General features: G+C 42.2%; 1 protein-coding gene across 1 annotated transcript; it reads right to left on the reverse strand.

The window, feature by feature from the left end:
• Positions 1-155: 155 nt before the first annotated feature.
• Positions 156-15,472, reverse strand: LOC143333352 (moesin a). Its single transcript, XM_076751435.1, has 13 exons — positions 15,087-15,472; positions 6,937-7,020; positions 6,670-6,765; positions 6,266-6,540; positions 6,094-6,177; positions 5,601-5,747; positions 5,369-5,465; positions 5,108-5,271; positions 4,811-4,941; positions 4,555-4,715; positions 4,379-4,471; positions 2,761-2,991; positions 156-2,602 (listed from the first exon to the last, which is right to left on the reverse strand). The coding sequence occupies exons 1-13, from the start codon at positions 15,096-15,098 to the stop codon at positions 2,438-2,440; spliced, it is 1,740 nt and encodes a 579-aa protein (XP_076607550.1). The 5' UTR covers positions 15,099-15,472; the 3' UTR covers positions 156-2,437.
• Positions 15,473-18,687: the final 3,215 nt, after the last annotated feature.

Consider the following 18,687-nt stretch of genomic DNA (forward strand, 5'->3'; position numbering starts at 1 on the left):
ATTAAATGTATGTATGTCAAGGTAAACTTAAAGAAATATGGAGTGGAAGGATTCTTATGAGACGTGACAAATTAATCTGGATTTATACTTCAGTTATCAGAAATGGTAGCAATGATAACTGTTTCAAAATGCAGAAAACTGACAAGAGGAGAAAATAGTTTAATTTGACTTTTATTCATTGGTGAAAGGAAGACTTGAAGCAGCAAGATCTGATGAAAAACCTGGCCAAGGCACTGTCAATTTACAATATTCATTAGGTTTCACTTCTTTCTGATTCAAGACAAAATATTGAGTAGCATCTTTTCATAAATTTCTTTCACACATAATGATGTGAGTCCAAACGACACTTGATTCTTAAAAGAAGGCTGTCAATACATGGTGCTTCAGGTAGAACATACAGTGCAGCATTATAAAAGTTATTGTCAAAGGCATGGAAAGGTATCCAAAATAGCGACAACTGCATTTTTTAGCTTTCATGGCAGATGCAAGAACGACACGCAGAGACGGGCGAGACTACTGTGTACAAAATGCATCGTGGTACAAATGCCAAATGTTCACTCAACATGAGAAGTCAAAATAAAATAAAAAGAAGTATTTAGCACTAAAATACATTCACTTTGAACTTGCAAAATAGTGTAAATAAATCTTTGAAACACTAATGTCTAAATATCTGAGAACAAGCAAAACCCTTCGCGTGTCTGAGCGGGAAAATGGCACATGGTCCTACATCATGTTGATTCTTACGTGAAATGTTTTGGCCTGGTTGAAAATGCCCAGTCATGATACGCTGCCTGCTTTTAACAGGAAAACACGAGAAGACTTTCCTGTAGCGTCAATCACAGGCTTCGGGTTATTGCTTGTTCCATCAGATTGCTATGACAGCAGCGAGCTGCTCCATTAGTTTACGACAAAACACTGTTTTCTGTCATCTTTGACGAGTACTTCTAGACTTTATAATACAAAAATATCCTAAGTGGTGTCTATCTTTCACCGTACACAATTTTATCACATCTGAAAAATCCAAATTACAAAATACACAAATGTCATTAAATACATACAGTATATCAAAAATGCATGCATTGGAGATGGCGCCCATGGAGGACAGTGCGTCTGTGGTGACTCATTTTGCAAAGGTAAGCTGTGGTTTTCCAGTGCATGTTTAATGAAGCCATTTACCTTTATGCATCAAATTCTGTGAAGATTTTGTGGGGAAAAAAAAAGTCTTCCTCCGCGAAGAAAACATAGCATTTCAGATTAAACTACAACTTTTACCTTTACAGACGACTTTTCTGGCATTTGTTCACAGACAAAAGGCAACTTGACACGTGACAAGTACAGTGTAATTCCTTACGCTGCATCGGCCGTGTCAATGCAAGAAAAAGAGCGACATTCTCACTGAAACTTAGAAGCAGAGGAATAAAACTCTTAAAGGAACAGAAAACCCAAATTTAAATGTCCAATCAGTTTGTGAATGCTGAACTGAACTGATGACACTGATTCACACTCAGTTTTTTAATCAGCGTATAGAGGCTAAAATACTTCTAGCTACTTATTAAAATGCCTTTCAGACAGCAGTTTTGGATTACAGGATTCAAGATTACGTCCCATACGTTCATTTTGTCTACACTTCAGGATTGTTCTGTGTTGATTTAAGAGGAAATTCACCTGCTTGAGGCTTAACAGCAAAGTTTACATCAAAGCCTTGTAGTTACAAACTGACTTGAAGGTGTTCAGAAATGTAAAAACTGTAAAAAATGAAACTGATCATGTCACCTTATCAGTGAGGTGTAAATACTGTTTGATTTGTAACAGCTGCAGTCAAATAAAAAGCAAATAAATTGTGAATGTACAGAAAATAATACTGCTCTGCTAATGCTCCACACAGACACAGGATCATAGTAAAAGTATTCGCTCTCAGAGGTTACAGAGCCTGTGGTTTCAAACTACAGGCGACGGATCATTGGAGAAATATTACTGCTCGCTGTGAAGAAGCGTTGTGTGTGTGTGTGTGTACATAAGAAATATGTCTACAGGCAAACTGGAATTTGGATTGGTCTCTGAGCCTTTCATTTTGAAATCGTGGTCCAAAAATGTTAAAACAAAAACATACAAAGAAATTAAAAATGCTGACTCAATGTGTCATGAAATGAGGCGGGAGCCCACTACTAATATGCTACAAAAACCCCTTGAGAGGAATGAACTAATAAAATACAGTATGTCCCTTTTCAACCAGTGACTTGCCTAAATTCAAAGTTAGGTATGATAACAAATGGAGTTTTCCAGATCCATATTTGTACATTGTGCTGTGCTTGTGCAACCACGTCGTGTTGTGGATCTGATTTATTTGGGTACAGAGGAAACAGCTGGAGTGAGGCAGGACTGCAGTCCAGGCAGAAGGGCCCAGCTGTGTGGGCTTTGGCACTGGTGGATGCAGACATCACATGCATTCGAACTCATCGATGCGCTGTTTGGTGTTTCCTGACCGGATCTGTCTGAGGGTCTTGTACTTGTCTCGCCCCGCTCGCATGTTCTCCGCGTGGATCATGTCGTTCACCGTTTTCTTGCTCTCGTCCCGAGCGTTGGCCAACTCTGAGCTCAAAGCCTGGGAATACAGTCATCGCAGTATTAGTTATTCTAGACAAAAATCTGATTAAAAGCCACTTAAAGAGCGTTTCTACAATTATCCTTCTGATCCATCAGTCCAATAATTTACTAGCAGATCAGATTCATCTCATATATGAGCTGTGAGTGAGGACTTACAAGTAGATGTTTCTGCAAACGTTCGTTCTTCTCAGCCTCGGTCATGCGCTCCTCTTCGCTGCGGTCCTTGTACGTGGCGGCAGCGGTGAACTCGGCGCTGGCCTCGGCGCTGCTCTCGTCGTTCTCGTCGTGCTCGTTCTCCGCGTTGAGGGGCTCCTGAACGTGAGCCGACATCACTTTGTTTTTGAGCTCTTCTTTGGCCTTCTCCAGGTCCTCCTGCACCGTGGTCGCCTGAGTGAACACACAACGCCAATGAGATGATGCATTACGTTTACAAGGCATGCTACAATTTCAACTACATCCTATTAAGATGAGCAGACAGAGATTCAATGGATGGAAAGAGTTCTACTATCCAAACACAAGTCAAAAGCCATGCTAGCAGCTCTGAAAGGCTGTGCTGCTTAGAGCTAAATGCTAACGTTAGCAGTTAATGAAATGTGTAATGGTGTAACGTTTACCATCTTAATTTAGGATGTTCACAGGAACATTTGCTAATAAGCACTAAAAAGAAAGAAAGAAAGGAAAGGATGAGGCTCATGGGAACGTCGTTAGTTTTTCAGGGATTTGGTTCCAAATGAAATCACTGGACTAACTGAAACTTTGACCTGATGATTTCATTCCATGTTCACCTCATGGTGGTGCCAAAGGAGAAAAACTGTAACTCATCAGTCAACAGATTAATTGACTCATCATTTCAGCTCTACTCTGCTGGCCAAATATTATTAAATTCATGTATTTAAACAATGGATTACATACACTAACAATGCACTTCAGCCATTTGGCATTAGAGGACAACTTGTGCTACAAAACAGACAAAGAATTACAGTAAAGTATGAGGAAGAGAAAGTGAAAGACGAACCGATGTTCCACTGAGACTGAGCAATGTTTTATCTCCCCTCGGCTGTGTTTTCTCTGCCTCGTTTCCCTGTTTATTGTCTCTACTACTTCATTTCTTCAGTACTTTGCAGATATATACAGTCAGGCTAAAGACATTTAAACATTAAAGACAGCACAAGCCATGAGCGGCGAGGGATAAGAGCCAATTATGAGTAAGAGTTTCAACTGAATGTCTGCCAAAAAATGCACAACATGGAAACCACCACTTAACACAGCAGCAATATCATAATGGTGCAGAAGAGTTAAACAGGATTTCCTTCACACACAGAGAGCCGTCACCACCGCGAACAGCATGAGTCACAGCTGCCTATAAAACTGAAGGGGCCGGGCTGGCACACATGGCTTTTACCAAAAAAGACGAGCTGTGAGCTTTCACCCCTCCCCCCCAAAAAAACACGCAACAACAAGACCTCAGGAATGTCTGTCCTCGCTCTGTCACAAGGGAGCGGCTGTGTGATCGGACAGAAATGATGTCTGAGGATGGGCTCGATTATTAAGCTCAGTCTGAATGCCAGTATAGCTGATCATAACACACAAGCGCCACAGACTTGTATTTATGGTGTCATATGACGTCCCAAAGTATAAAACAGTGAGTTCGCCTTGGCATTCATGAGAAAATCACTACTTTCTACATGTTGAGAAAAATGTACATGATTCGAACTGTCCTCTGCAAGAAGAAGACGATTGGGTTACTATAAAGAGGGAGAAGCTCGGATCATACTTTGTGTTGCCACTCCATCGCCTCGTCTTCCTTCTTCTTTTTGGCATCCTCCAGGAGGGAAATCTTTGAAGTCAGTTCAGCCAACTCTGTCGCCTAAAAAGGACGACACACAGTTTGTCAGCCATCAAACCCTTTTGTTTCTAGTTTCAGTGCTTATGATTGGACTGACGACTGACCAGGTGTTCCTGGTTCTTCATCTGGTTCTCGGACTGTTGCAGCAGTGCCACCTTGGACTCCTCAGCACCCCTCAGCTCAGACTCCAGGCGTTCAGCCTCCTCCTGAGCTCTCTTCCTCTCCAGCTCCAGCTCCAGAGCCCTTTGTGTTTGATCCTCCAGCTCTGTGCAGACACACAGTCACACACACTACAGGTTAGCGTCACCATTCGCTACAGCACAACAACAAGCTTTCCTTGAATACTGACGGGTCACCCACCTTGTTGGGCTTTCTTTGTCTGCTCCTCAATCTGCTTTAATCTCTCCATTAATTCCTCCTTTTCCCTTTCAATCTTTTCCTTTTCCTTTTCTGCAACTTCTCTTTTCCTCTTTTCATTCTCCAGCAGAGCTCTAATGGAAACAGAAGAAAGATACAGGATATATTGATTGTCCTGTTATATCAGTTTCTACATGACAAACCTGACCCTCTTGTTGCATGATACATTTTTTTACGAACTGATTTCAATCAGAAGTCACACAGCGTAATCAAATCTACGTGCATTTCTCTGACTCTTACCTCTCCATCTTCTTGTGGTTCTTCTCCTCCCGAGCCTGAGCCTTCATCTGCTGCACTTCGATGGTGTCAGGTTTGCGGCGGCGCATGTACAGCTCATGGTTGCCCATGCACAGAGCCAGAATGCGCTTGTTGATGCGCAGTCTTGGAGCGTAGAATACAAAGTCCTAAAACAGCAACGTTGAGGACTGTTATTAGGAGCAATACACGGGCAGATGATTGGTTAATTATTTAAAAAATGTCTGTTGGTCAGAGTTAACATACAGGTGCTTTCTTGTCAATTGGTTTAATGACAAACTTCTTGTCATTGAAGGAAATGTTCCTGATTTCACTCCAAGGAAATCCAATTTTGGGCGTCATTCTGTTGAAGACATTGCAAAAATAAAAACTTACTGGTCACGCATTATTAGCATTGGTGATGATAATAAACCCCAATTATGCTGAACATGTGCATTCATGACAATGTCAGTCACTGCAGTGTTGTGGAGTCGTTTACTTGTCATTCTGCTCGTAAATGTTGAGCCCCAAAGCGTCCACTCCCAACCACAGCTCTGTTCCTTTCTTATTCTTGATGCTGAAGTAGTTGACTCCGTACATCTCGAGGTCTTGAGCGATCTTCAGATACTCCATCATGGATTCCTCTCTGTGGACAGACAAGACGTGTCTTTAACTAATGCTTCAGAGGACAAGTATAAAAGCCTGAACTGCTAGAAGCACAGGCTGGTGTAAACTCTGCCTGATCAGCACACACACATAATCAGACCACACTGACTGATGAGGAAGACGATGCTGACTGAAACCTCCAAAGACTGATAGCGCGACTAAAGAGGAGAGACTGACTTTAACAGAGTCTCCACTCAGGTCGAATCAGGTACAATTGTGGTTCAATAATCTCCCAAATCCACACACTTCAGTCAGTCTTTTGGGGTAAAAGTGTGAAAAGTGTTGGCAAAGACGTTTGTGTTCTTCAAGTGTGTGTCAGGGGTTACCTCATCATGCCCTTGTGTTCTTCGTGCCACACTTGAATCCTCTCCTCCCACTGGTCCTTGTTGAGTTTGTGTTGGTCCAGAACTCTGAGAGCATGAGACATCCGAGTGTCAGAAGTCATGCAGAGACACATGGCTCATACAAACACAGCTATGGGGACGAAAGCTCTTTTACCTCTGGGGGAGCAGCTGTTCACTGGACAGATATCCTGGTGTGTGGACTTCCTTGTTGTAGTCGCCGTACTTGGCCTGCACGGCGTAGGAGGCCAGCAGCACTGCTGTCTCTGGAGGACAGTAGATGTCGTCATTTAAGATTCCCTCCTTCACCTGCAGGAAGAACAGCCGCTGTGTGGCGTCCTGGATTAACTCCTCCGACACATCCTCGGGGTAGAACTTGGCACGGAACTTAAACAGCAGCGGGCTTTCCTTCCTCACATCCTGGGCTGTCACCTAAAATAAAATGTGACACGGGTGGGGCGTAGAGGTTATACTTCTATAAACAGACTTGGGCTCAACAGAGTCGTTCAGTCTTAACAAAGAAGGGCAAAGCATTGTTGTGAAGCAAATCATCGACCTCACCTTCTTGTTGAGCTTGAGCCATGTGGAGAAACCCTTTGTATCCTGGTACTGGAGTCCAAAGTACCAAACCTCCCGGAGCCCAATGGTCTTCACAACCTTAAAAACGTAAAAGCAAAAGTGTGATCAATGTGCTGCCAAAGGATGCTATTTGCTGTTTGTTTGTGCTACAATATGTTTGTTGTTTCTTATTTTGTTGCACTGAATGTGTCTAGTTAAGTTTGATTCAAAGGTTTCATGAAGCGCGTGACATTGATTAGTTTCTCATACCTGGTCAAAGAGTTGCTTTCCTGTTGTATTTGGCTGAATGGCAAACTCCAGTTCAGCATCCATCGTGGTGACTCTTACACTAATCTGAGGAAGAGAGCAAGTTGGAAGAATGAGCGAATTTTTTTTTTTTTTTTTTAACTGAATCAGCGTAGACACCATTTTGGATACAGTGAGTCCATCTCTCATATATACTTGTGTTATAATGAACCTTCAGTTTCTTGGCAAAATGAGCGCTTCGTTATTATTCTTGGTAAGATCAGAACACTACTTTTTTTTAACGTTAAGTTACCAAATGTGGAGTGTCTCACTGGTGACCCCAAGTGGTACTATTAAAAACAAACAAACAAAAAAAACTTGTGCCACAAGAGAAAATAAAAGATGATATAATGACATATAACTCTACACATAGCAGTTCATAAGCTGATGTTAAACTGTTGGGGAGGTTTTGAATAAACCTGGCTGTGCACAAGCAGCAAAGGTGCACAAAAGATCATCTCCTCCCTCATATCTCCCACACTGTGTACTGCAAACATGCCAATCTGGCTCTTTCTCAGTACAGAACTTATCTACAGGAAGTAACCACATCCTCTGGTAGCCGGGCCCTGTGAGGCACCGCTGCGAAACACTGAGCCCTCGTGAGAGTCGCCTACATCCTGTCATGTATCAAGCAACCTGTCAGCTTTCTGCTAAGCTATCTGCCGCAACATGATCAGACTGTGTGAAATGGGTTTGTCCTCTTCAGGTAACACGCTTTGTTGCAGCTGGCTATTGAGGCACTACTCATTTAAGTGACTTGAAATGTTTGTGTGCTGCAAAATGATGTGTCAAAAGTTGAGTACATTTACTTAACCTTAAACTCCCCCTCACTAAGGTCGCTGGACTTTGTAAACTGACCATGTAGGCATTTCTCATTCTCCCCGTCCTCTTAGAGATGACGAAAACAGCAGCATTCATGACTACTGGGAAATAACTGTGCAGGCTGAGGCCCACGCCTGCCCTGAACAACAATGGTATGCATTATATCCCAGTTGCGGGGCTGATTAGAGTTGCGTTCTTTCCTATTTATGTCAGCAGGAACCCCATTTACTGCTCAGGACACTTGCCTTTCTTGTCACTTCCTGTCATCACATAGCGAAACCTACAATCTGGGTCTACACTGAACTCTGACACAGATGTTAACTAGACATACCACTCTTTAATCTGACAATCGTGAGCCTCGGTGAACATTTTTTCCATCGGTGCAGACAAGAGTTCAGATCATGACCACCCTGCTGAGGCTTAAGCGGTTTCATTTCCTGACTCAGAATGGCTAATGTTGCATGAAAAAGGAACTACACGCATACATTTTCTGCTTGGTTTAGGGTGTGTCTCTCATGGCCAAAATTCAAAAACACTTAACATGCTATTATTAGCACATGCTCGAAAACAGCCCTCTCAGGCCCACGTGCTATGTTTCCATGAGTTATTCTTAACTGTTTTTATCACACCTAAACCATACTTGAGAAGTAAATTCTTCAACTTTTTAACCAGCCACACATTTAGAAGCATATCGAAAGACTGATTCTATGTCAATCTTGTATTTGATCATTCGATTTTTCAACAAGCTACTGGCTTGTTGAATAACCTATGCAATGTGATGTTTTTTTTTTCAAGAAAGACCTTCCACTTCACTGTCTGAGACATTGTTGTTTCTAATATCCTCATTTGCTTTACCCTTACTTAGACAGCTGTGTCCTACTGCCGCTATTGGCCCCAAAGGAATCATAAAGGTCTCATCTGGTCTTATGTTAGTATAAGTGGCCTCTGATTTGGCAGACCAACGTATTCTTTGTGACACGGCACTTCTTTATCCCACAGTATGAACAGAAAGCTAATGACTGATACCAAATCATATATTATTATATGTATATATACTATTATTATATTACTTAGCATTCAAATTAGCCGACAGGAAAACAGTACTGAGGTGATTTACAGCGGCTCCAACTTCGGAAAAGTTTGAATGAAGTGTGTTTTAAGATGAGCTAACCTGGAAATTAAGCTTGTAAACTTGAATTCAGAAGGTGTGCGGCTGTATTTTTATGTTTAACAAAGAAAATAGGTGTAAGAATATTTAATTTCTTGAGATTTTATGTGTATATTTTGCTTGTTTATTAGACAAAGAAAGCTATCAGACTATCACCTGTTGAGGTACGCAGTGGTATTACGAGACAGGATGGGCTGGGGCTGGCTGGTTAGCATGCTAACTTCAGTAGATATCTCTGCAGCACAACATATGGATGTCTTTGACATAACGTCAGAAATGTTCATTTTTTGAATGTTTGAAACTAAAATTTGGGCCATATCTTAAACATTGTACCTTTAGGAAGCCTGTCCAACAATGAAGAAGTTAAACCAAAAGTGAACCTCAGGAAACATGCCAGCTCACCTCACCAGAAAGAGGAAGCGAAACGACTGAAACTCACAAAAAGGTGATTTAAAGCTACAGCCCCCAGAGCAGGCCCAGTGATGTAAGTACAGTCAAACAGGCTTTCTTGTCCACTGAGACACACTTTGATCAAACAACAAATTCTGTATGTACGAATATCCTCATTTGACACGGTGATTAGTCACAGGAAAAACATTCACTGGGAACCCTTCACATCCCAGCATTTAGTCTCCACCCTCACATTCCCCCATCAGTGTTATCTCAGTGTGCTGTTCACAACCACAGTCCATCCAATCAAAGCCAAAGACAAGAAAGAAGATACCGCTAAGTGGCCTGAGGAGCAAGACGGAACAAAAATACTGACCACCAGCATCCTTATGTATGTGGATGACATGACGGGAGCCCATCACAAGCCGTGCATTTAAAGAAATACATCAAAAGAAACTACACACATGATGGTTGCAACGTCTGAGTCATGCCTTCCACAAGAATGACACAGGGTCAGCAACTAAGGTCAACAAGTCTTTAACAATGGATCCTTCCTTGGAACCACAGCAACCATGGTAATGACATCTACCACCACCTGATTCACATCTTAACTAAAAGACAAACAGTGGATGTCAGAGGCAAAAAAAAAAAACATGATCTACATTAGAGACATATGAAAGTAAGGGTCCGATTCATTGCAGTCAGGTGGAAGGTAGCATGTTTAGTTAGTATTTAGCATTTGACAGGACACAGTTAACAGTAATGCAAAGCTGACTACGAAGTGTGAAAACAGCCTTGTTATGATATCGCTTGAAGCCAGTAATACAACGGAAATCATGTGAAAGACTTGTGAGCAAGACAGCAAGCATGCTTATATCCTCTAAAGCCAATACACAAATAATATATGGAGTTTGCACTGCAGAGAGCCAACAGGAATGTGTCTATGCCACAAAAAACATTTAGTTTCTAGTAAGTAAAAACATGAGTAATCTTATTTCAATGGATGGAATTCCACCACCTGTCTGTCAGAATATTTAGATAAGCCTGTGGTTGCATGCTGGACGTCTCTTAGCATGACACTGAAGAAACCCCATGGCCGATCAGAGCAAACTGGGTGACAGGAAGAGGGCGGATGGTGAGGATGAGGTTTCTCTGTACGCAGGGGACAGTACACACAAGGGTGAAGGGTCTTCTAGATCTGTTTCCCACGACCGCTTTTCTTAAATGAATCAAATGTCATTACAAGAACGGCCATTGTGATAGAGTCTGCTGCTTCATCCTCTCCAGTCATCTACATCCCGCTGATTGACTCTATTATCTCTTGTTTACTGCGTATGTCCCCCTGACTTGTCACCAGCTTGCACACCTGTCCCACATTACCCCGTCAGTCCTGGTATTCTATCTTCCCTGGTTTTGAAGCACTTGTTCTGTTCTTCATTCTGGTGACATTTTGCCTCCTTTTTTTATCCCTGCATTTGTTTGCTAACTGTGCCTGCCATCGCACTGCCAACTGTAAGCCTACTGACCAAGTAAGGACTGTTTTATCCCTGCTGGTTCTGTCTGCCAAGTCTGCTTTTTAGGTCAAATCCTGCTTTATTGCCACAGCTCTATATGCAAAAATATGAGGACCAAACAAAAAGACCAGCAACATGGAGGCACTAATGCTTGTCTAACTATGTTCTCCAATACACATTTTTACAGACCTAATACAACTTTTCATATGCCCAATTTCCAACATAGTTCAGTCTAGCATACACACTTTAGCCGGCTGCCCTGTTTGTCTGGTGTGTAGCAAAGATTTGTACTACTTGTGGATCCAATCCGGCCCCATATTTTAGCAGGTCAGTTGAGTATTTACTTCAAACTTTTAGTCAAAGTGAAATGAGTCCTAATTTGCACTTTCTGCAAATACTCACAGCCATCTGAAGCAGATCCAGCTGGTCTGTGAGGAGTCTGGACCATCAGCGGATCCAGAGCAGAACACATTTCTCACTCAGGCACAAGATGTCCGCTGATACAAACCATCAGCTCCTCTGTTTGCACTGGGCAGTATTATGTTGACGAATGCTCACTGTGGTGATTTGCTTATACTACTCTTTTTATTATGTACACAGTTTGAGCGCTGCTGGCTTGAACGTTGTGCCACACACTTAAATTGTAATGAGGGCCAAATAATAATGATTTATGCAGTCATTGGAACATCTAAATGTTATTCTAATCTCTACAATGGAGCTTATATCCAATGCAAAACATTTGATGATTTATTCCAACAGCAGCTGTAGAAATCGACAGAGGATCAATCTATGTGCATATAAAAAGTTAAATGAATAACAACAAAGAACTTACTTTCAGAAGTTTGATTTTCTCACAACCTCCACAGAGAAAACACTGAACTAGCTATTTGGACAAAAAGTTCCCAGAAGTTCTGATTGTAGTTTGTCCACCACTGCTGCCTCCACACACTGTTAATCTGCTCCGCTATGTGCACTACGGACTCGTTTAATCCCCTGCTTGCATACCTCTGGGTCTTTCCATTTACCATTTCTCCATAGCCACCCTTGTTAAAGGTTTGGTTCCCCCCAACCAGAAAACTGCATCTGTCATGATTTCTACAGAATGGACTAAAATGGTAAGTTCTGCTCAGGTTTTGTGTGATAATAACAGGGTGTTTCTGTTTGTATGTGTGGATAAAAAAGGTATTAATGTGATTATGTTGTGAATACACGCAGGCTGTCTGCTGTGCTAACTGGTTCTAATGTTCAAACAGCAAGTAGGAAAACAAGAGAGAGGACTGCTTCTGCTGTTCAGGCCCTTCGGCGATACATTCAGTGAAGTGGAAAAACACGTTTCTCTGTTAGAACCCTGGGTCAGATTTTAGCAAGAAAACCCAACAGAGTATTATTTTTTTGTGTCTGTTTAGTGATTGAGAGGAAAATGACCAATTTAAACTGATTTTATGTTAACTGGAGGTGCTTCTTCAACAAAGCAGATAATGAGCCACAGCTCATCATCACAGCAACATCTAAACGATCTATCTAACAGCTGAAATGTACAACAACACTTTAAAACCTGACACACGCAGACCTGCAGTAAATCCTGGACTTGCTGCCCTGCTGTAAGGCAATCTAAAGTGGAGCATGGCATCTGAGGACCACGCGAGGGGAAAGCAGGGAGGAGAACAGCCAGACCGTGATGTGAAAGTCCATATAAGGCTGCAGGCAAGGAAATTACCAGAGAGGAACTGATGTAAGTGCAGAAACCTTGAGTCACAACAAGACTTCCTTGGGAAACTGAAGCACTGCCAAGAGAAGTCCAGCGAAGGCAGAGTTTCTCAATAGTTGCTGCTTTCGTGAAGGCTGTTACAGTCAACTAAAACGCTAAATAATTTCAAAAACTTGGTCATCAAAACAGTTAGTGGGAAAGTTTTCTAACGCCGTGAACCTCTTCCGCTCTGAGCTGGCCTGCTGTGGATGTGACTACAAATCGGGTGCATGACTTTCACTGTGCGCAGAGTGAGCTTTGGATCATTTGCTGAATCAGTGTCTGTAGCTTCCTCCTTTCATACGCTTTGTCCTCTGCATCTTCACATGGCGCCACAAGCTTGATTAAAGGAAATAGACCATGGCGTGTTGCGAAAGCAGGTCTGTGTTTTTAACCATGCGATCGCAGATATCGCCATCCCTCAGGTGCAACGATTCTGTGAGGGGATGACTTCACACTGCACCAGCACACAGTCTGGTTTATTTGCTGCATCTCCACAAAGGGGACAATATAACTGGTCTTGGTGGCCCCTAGTTTATATTTTTCAGAGGCTGCTTGTTGATGAACATAAGTCTTATTGTCTGACATGTCCCACAATCCTTTTTGGTCATCATTCATTGTCCCTGTTTATTTTGAGAAAATCCTGCTGCTTCCTCTTGACCATCTATTCTGTCCTCTACCCGTTTCCTCTTCTCCACCTCTTTAGTATGTACAGCCTAAAGTCTGTCCGACACAGCTGCACTTTCCCTGCAGTATCCCTGTGCTTGTGAGCCAATCATGGCTGCCAAACTGCTTCTTTTGAGGCCCCCAGCTGTTCCTTCAGTAGCTGCTACACATTCTATGGGCGACTACTTGGGTGTTGTTGAGGCTAACAGTGTCTCAGCTGTACTGTGCAGGGATTTGGCACAAAGACTGATGCTGAAGTGAAGGACTAAAAACACAAATGAGGAGCATAGTAAACAACTGCATGGAAAAAATACAAGCTTCTGTGCTGTAATCATCCATAGTAATCCATTGTTATTAACTGCCCCAACATTTTACTAGTTAATAAATTACTTATACAATCTCTTTTGGGGAAGAAGAGGGTAGTGAAGGCTCTTTAATTGTACGCTTTAAATGCCAGGATGCTGTCACATTTTTTCTCGCTGACAGCTGGATAAAATATCCAGGAAGTACTGGCAGACACATCATTGCAGGACCCCCGGCACCATTTGTATCTCTGTTTATAACCTGAGTTCACAAGTGATAAATATATATGCATTTTAAGTATTTACAGTGAGACTCTGATATTTAATTACTGAAAGCTTGACCCAGTATCACATTGGCCGAGTTAGAGGATGCCGCCCAAAATAATACAGTTTTGATATCGTGAGGCAAATTCTGAGCCTAAATCGTGCACCCAGGGCTGAGATGCACAAGGTAATGTGATGCTGGTACATAGAAATAAAAATAATCAGTGGTTCAGTAAGTGACACTGTCTCCCCTGTGCTGTCTAAGCAGCTTTGTACTGAGCATCACCTTCATGCCTCGGGACAGCAGTGATTCCTCCGGTAGTATGAATTCCTCTTTTTGTCAGACTGTGGGAATCACAGCTCAGGACAAACTGTGCAGAAGAATGCACATTTCACAGTTTCTATTTTGTCTCCTTTACTCAGCAAGCTCGACTCGAGCTTTCATCGGGGGCTAAGACACCACTTACACTTCTGTTTGCCTCTGACGAAGGCGTGGGCCATCGAGCTTCGTCTACTGTACTGATGTTTGAATTAAAGTGTGTGCGGCCCTGCTTCTCTTTGTTCAGCAGCACCAGGACAGATCTATTAAGCTTTGGGAGCTTCTTCATTTGATATCGCAGCTCAGAGCAAAAATGTGGCCTCTTCCCTTATCAGTGCTCCACGGCCCAATAGTTCTCAGTGCCTCCCCTTGTGCCATCTCCCTGTGTGAAGTCAGCTTTTGCCTCAGATTTGGAAAGCACAGTTGGCCTGAATGATAGTTCAAATCCCTCCTTGTTGGACCTGACTGAGGAGGAGGCCTTGGGAGGACTAGCTCGCCTGCTACTGCAGGCCACACAGCGGCTTCCGCTGGACGCCGAGCCCCCTAATGTGATTTCAGGCTCTTCAGTCGCGGAGAGAAGTTTCTTGCTATCGTAACAGGGTGTTGCACAAAGCCCGAAGGCCTCAATGAATGATCTGATTAAAGGCGCTAATTTTAATGAACAAACAGGCGGGAGCGCGCACGCGCACACACCTAACGGAAAGTACCCCAGTGCTCCTCGAGCGAACTGGAGGGATGTGAAAGATTTAAAAATAACATAACGAGTAACACAGAGTGAATTATGGCTGTTTAAAGCTGACTGTGAAGAACCAGAGTCAAACAGTACGGCCCACGGACATTTTACAGAGATAATGGACAGAGACAGGCAGACAAAAAGACGGTAGTTTTTACATGATAACGTTAATGCAGTTTTCATTCTTACCGTCTTCGGCATCTTTCCGTTCTTTTACGTCCGATTCAGGTTTTATTACAAAAAAAGGCGTCTTAAATCAGAGCAGTTAGCGAGAGCAGAAGAAAACTTTTTCCCATCAGAAGAACGGCGCTAATCAAACGGCTTCCCGGCGCGAGGAAGCTAACGTCACTTTCAGCTTCAGTACGAAGAGCTGTTTCCACCCTGACGCTCGTCACACTCTTTTTTTTTCTTTGTTTCGCCTTAAAGTGAAATGGACTGCAGCTTGATTTCCTGCTAACGGTACCCCCGACTGCAAAACCACACCCAGGCCGATGACAGGACAGCAGCCAGCTAGACTGAAAGAGAGGGTTCAGGCCAGCAGACTCCGCCCGCAGGAGCCGCATCATCATGGCTGCGGTGAGCTGCTTGTGTCCGCGCGGCCCCAGAGTTCAGCTGATCCACAGGCGACTCACCGACAAGGACTGCTGTGAGCATGTTGGAGGGATGCACAAACATGCAAGTACATCAGCAGGCTTATCAGGAGGTGCATTAACTATGATAGCCTTGATTTTCAACAGTCAACAGTATAAACCTATAATCCTAGGAAGTGGTTTACATGGAGGAATTACCCATAGGCTTTTCTACCTCTTGACATTTGCTTCATCTTAAGTGCACATTTCTAATCTATATTTCTAAACAATATATTCATGTTTATTTAAAATGATGACATGATGGTCTCTGGCATGGTGATTTAGACCCAGTGGACTGCTGTGCATCACGCACTGTATGCATCATGAAAAGCTTACTTGTTATGGCTGCGTTCACATTCTCAATTGATCTGTTTCAGTGCAGACCTGGCGGCCCCAACAGAGACCATGTAAGGCAGCGATATTGCTCATGCATCAAGTTAAACAGGATTTCAATTATGACAGATGCTTCTGCATGTTTTATGTAATTACAGGAGGTAAACAGAATAGTGCATGGGACATAAATTGCTTAAACTCTGAGTTAACTTCACACTTTTCCTTTGGTAAAGTTACAGTATAGTGAGTTGAATGAAAGTTTTAAAGGATTAATATCCTGGATCCTGGAGTGCTTATTGAAACATATATTCCTCAGATGTCATCAGATGTTCAGAGGCTGACATAAACTGTGCTACAAAATGTTTCTCCTCACTATAACAGAGAGTTCAGACCGGTTTATCATGAGAGACAAGACCTCGGGCCTCTTGACTTCAGCTAGATCACGATGACTCATCAAACTATATTTTTTTCCCACTGCTCAGTAAACCCAAATATGTTTTCTTTGCCACAAAAAGTGCATTTTTCTGTGTGTGTGGGACATAAATCTGCTTACACAGTCACATTGTGGGGACTCGCCTTGCTTATGGGGACAAAACGCAAATCCCCATAATGTAAATCATTAAATTTTTGGGTGAAGACTGGGTGTGTGTGAGAGAGACGTAAAAGTTTGATGCCCTGTAACTCCGTCTGAAGCTTTCTGCTCTCACCAGATGCAGAATTTGTAGTCATTTCGGTCAGAGTTGCCCCTCTTCTTTTCTTTGCAGCTCAAATCATGGCACAGTCACACATTTGCCTCCACAGCGACCCCTAGCTGCACTGCAAATGACTGCAGTCAATTCACAGCAGGTTTTCAACTGTATTAATTTACAAAAGAATAATAAGAAAACTAATATAAGAAAACCTGTTGAATTACTCTCCAAAATATCTTAAGTGACATAATCATGCAGTATTTTTTTCTATTTTGGGAAGAACAATTGAACCTGAACTACATAGACGAAGCTGGATGTGTTCTTCATCTGCCCCCATCTCACTGATTATTTGGTGAGTAGCAATTTTATTTCATTCATAAAGCACATCAGTGATGTTTCCAGTTTGTTTACATTACTGAACAATTAATCAGACCACACAAAGGGCTCATTTTAATTTCTATATATCTAAGTTATCATGTGTATTTTGTCAGTGGATTCATTAAGTACAATCTTGGCTTTTCAATGACATGCTATTGCACATCTATACATTTGCTGCCTTTTACAGAGTTAATCTTACACAACTTGATTTTTCACTGTCACTTTTCAGGAGCTTCATGGGGGAAACCCTGAGAGAGGCACCAAGGCTGCATGGAGCAAAGTCTCACCTGAGAAAACTCACAAAGTCACCAACAAAAAGGCAACAACAGTCAGTCCACAGATGTCCACTCTGCTGAGGAGACTCTTGGACGCTGAGTGTGACTTCATTTAAGATGGTGAGCTCACTCAATCACATCACTCATGTATATCTATTGAAACACCAGCTTGTCTCATTCCTCTAATTCTTTCTCCCTCTCAGTCTCACCCTCCTCTCGCTCCCTTTCTAAGCTGGGAGTCGGCATCTCTGTGAATTATTTTTCATTCTCTCAATCATTCTTTACTCTTGACATCTTTTATTCTCACACCTTGTAGTCTTTCCTTCATTCTCACTGTGTTATTTGTTTTTCTGAAGTCACACATACAGCTGTTTGAGTGTTCCAGGCTGGGATGTTTGGGCTGGCGAATCAGGGCTTGGGATATTCTATCTTTGGATGTCTATGTTCATGGTCCATTATGACAAGAGGAAATGATGCGGATTTTGTGTGTGAGAAGCTGCAATTTTCTTTTTACTTGTACCACTATTTGCCTTAAGGTTGGCCAATAGATTCAGTATATTCACATGCAGGCCAGTTGCTAGAAAAAAAAAATGTTGGCATTATGCATTTCTGCAAGTCACAGATATGTTCAACTTGCATGTTTCATACTGCTCGTAACAACATTTCTACAATAGGTATCAAAGAGACGAAGTTCAAATTACGTGTTTATGAGCCGAGTTTCTCATCAGGAGGAGGGAGGTGGTGGTGTGACAGCTAAGATAACACGACTGCCAAGCAGTAGACCGCTGTTCCAGCTGCGTTTCCTACGTCAAAACCAGGTATTTTTAAGGAGAGGTTGAGACATGCTCCAGCTGTGTTTGTGGCTGTGGTTGTTCCACAAAGCAAAGTATGGCAGATGACTTTAAAAATGCTTTCACTTCTGAAATTTGATTTGTTACCACGGACCTGAATTGCAAATCATAACTGAATCACATTCAAATAGCTCATTTAAATTATGCTTCCTGGATTCAAATGTAAATCTTTAACACTTATCTGGCTGACTTTCTAATCCTGCTCAGTGCAGCAGTCCTCTGGGCAAAAGCTGCATGACAGCGAAGCTAAATCTTGTCACCTAATGTCGTTTTCCTAATGCTGTTTCATATTTTTCTATTTATTTTGTCAGTCAAAAAAGGAAATACAGTTGATCATGTCTATTTCTGGCCGTGGGGTTATTTTGTAAAAAGACAAACTACATAGTGCATTAAAACAAGTCAACTGAAGATTTGTATGTATTATGATGTATTTTATTCTTTATGTCTTAACCTCTGTTGTCCTTCAGCGTCTCTTCAGCCTCAGCTGATGCTTTTTCTGCTCCTGCCACATGCAAGTCACAAAGGAATTTGGTTGATGTCTCCCCAGCTAAGTTGATCCGATCTGTCCAGCTTTTTCAAGCATGTCATTTTGAGTATTTCTGCTTGATGCAGGTTTAGTTTTCATGACAATTTCA

This window comes from Chaetodon auriga, chromosome 15 (assembly GCF_051107435.1).
Source record: "Chaetodon auriga isolate fChaAug3 chromosome 15, fChaAug3.hap1, whole genome shotgun sequence".
NCBI lineage: Eukaryota > Metazoa > Chordata > Actinopteri > Chaetodontiformes > Chaetodontidae > Chaetodon > Chaetodon auriga.

What these genes read in the sequence shown, in the direction of transcription:
- LOC143333352 (XM_076751435.1), bottom strand. An exon ending in CAATTGACAAGAAAGCACCT is followed by an intron (nt 5,272 to 5,368) that starts GTATGTTAACTC and finishes TTGCTGTTTTAG; the next exon opens with GACTTTGTATTCTACGCTCC. An exon ending in AACCACAAGAAGATGGAGAG is followed by an intron (nt 4,942 to 5,107) that starts GTAAGAGTCAGA and finishes TGTTTCCATTAG; the next exon opens with AGCTCTGCTGGAGAATGAAA.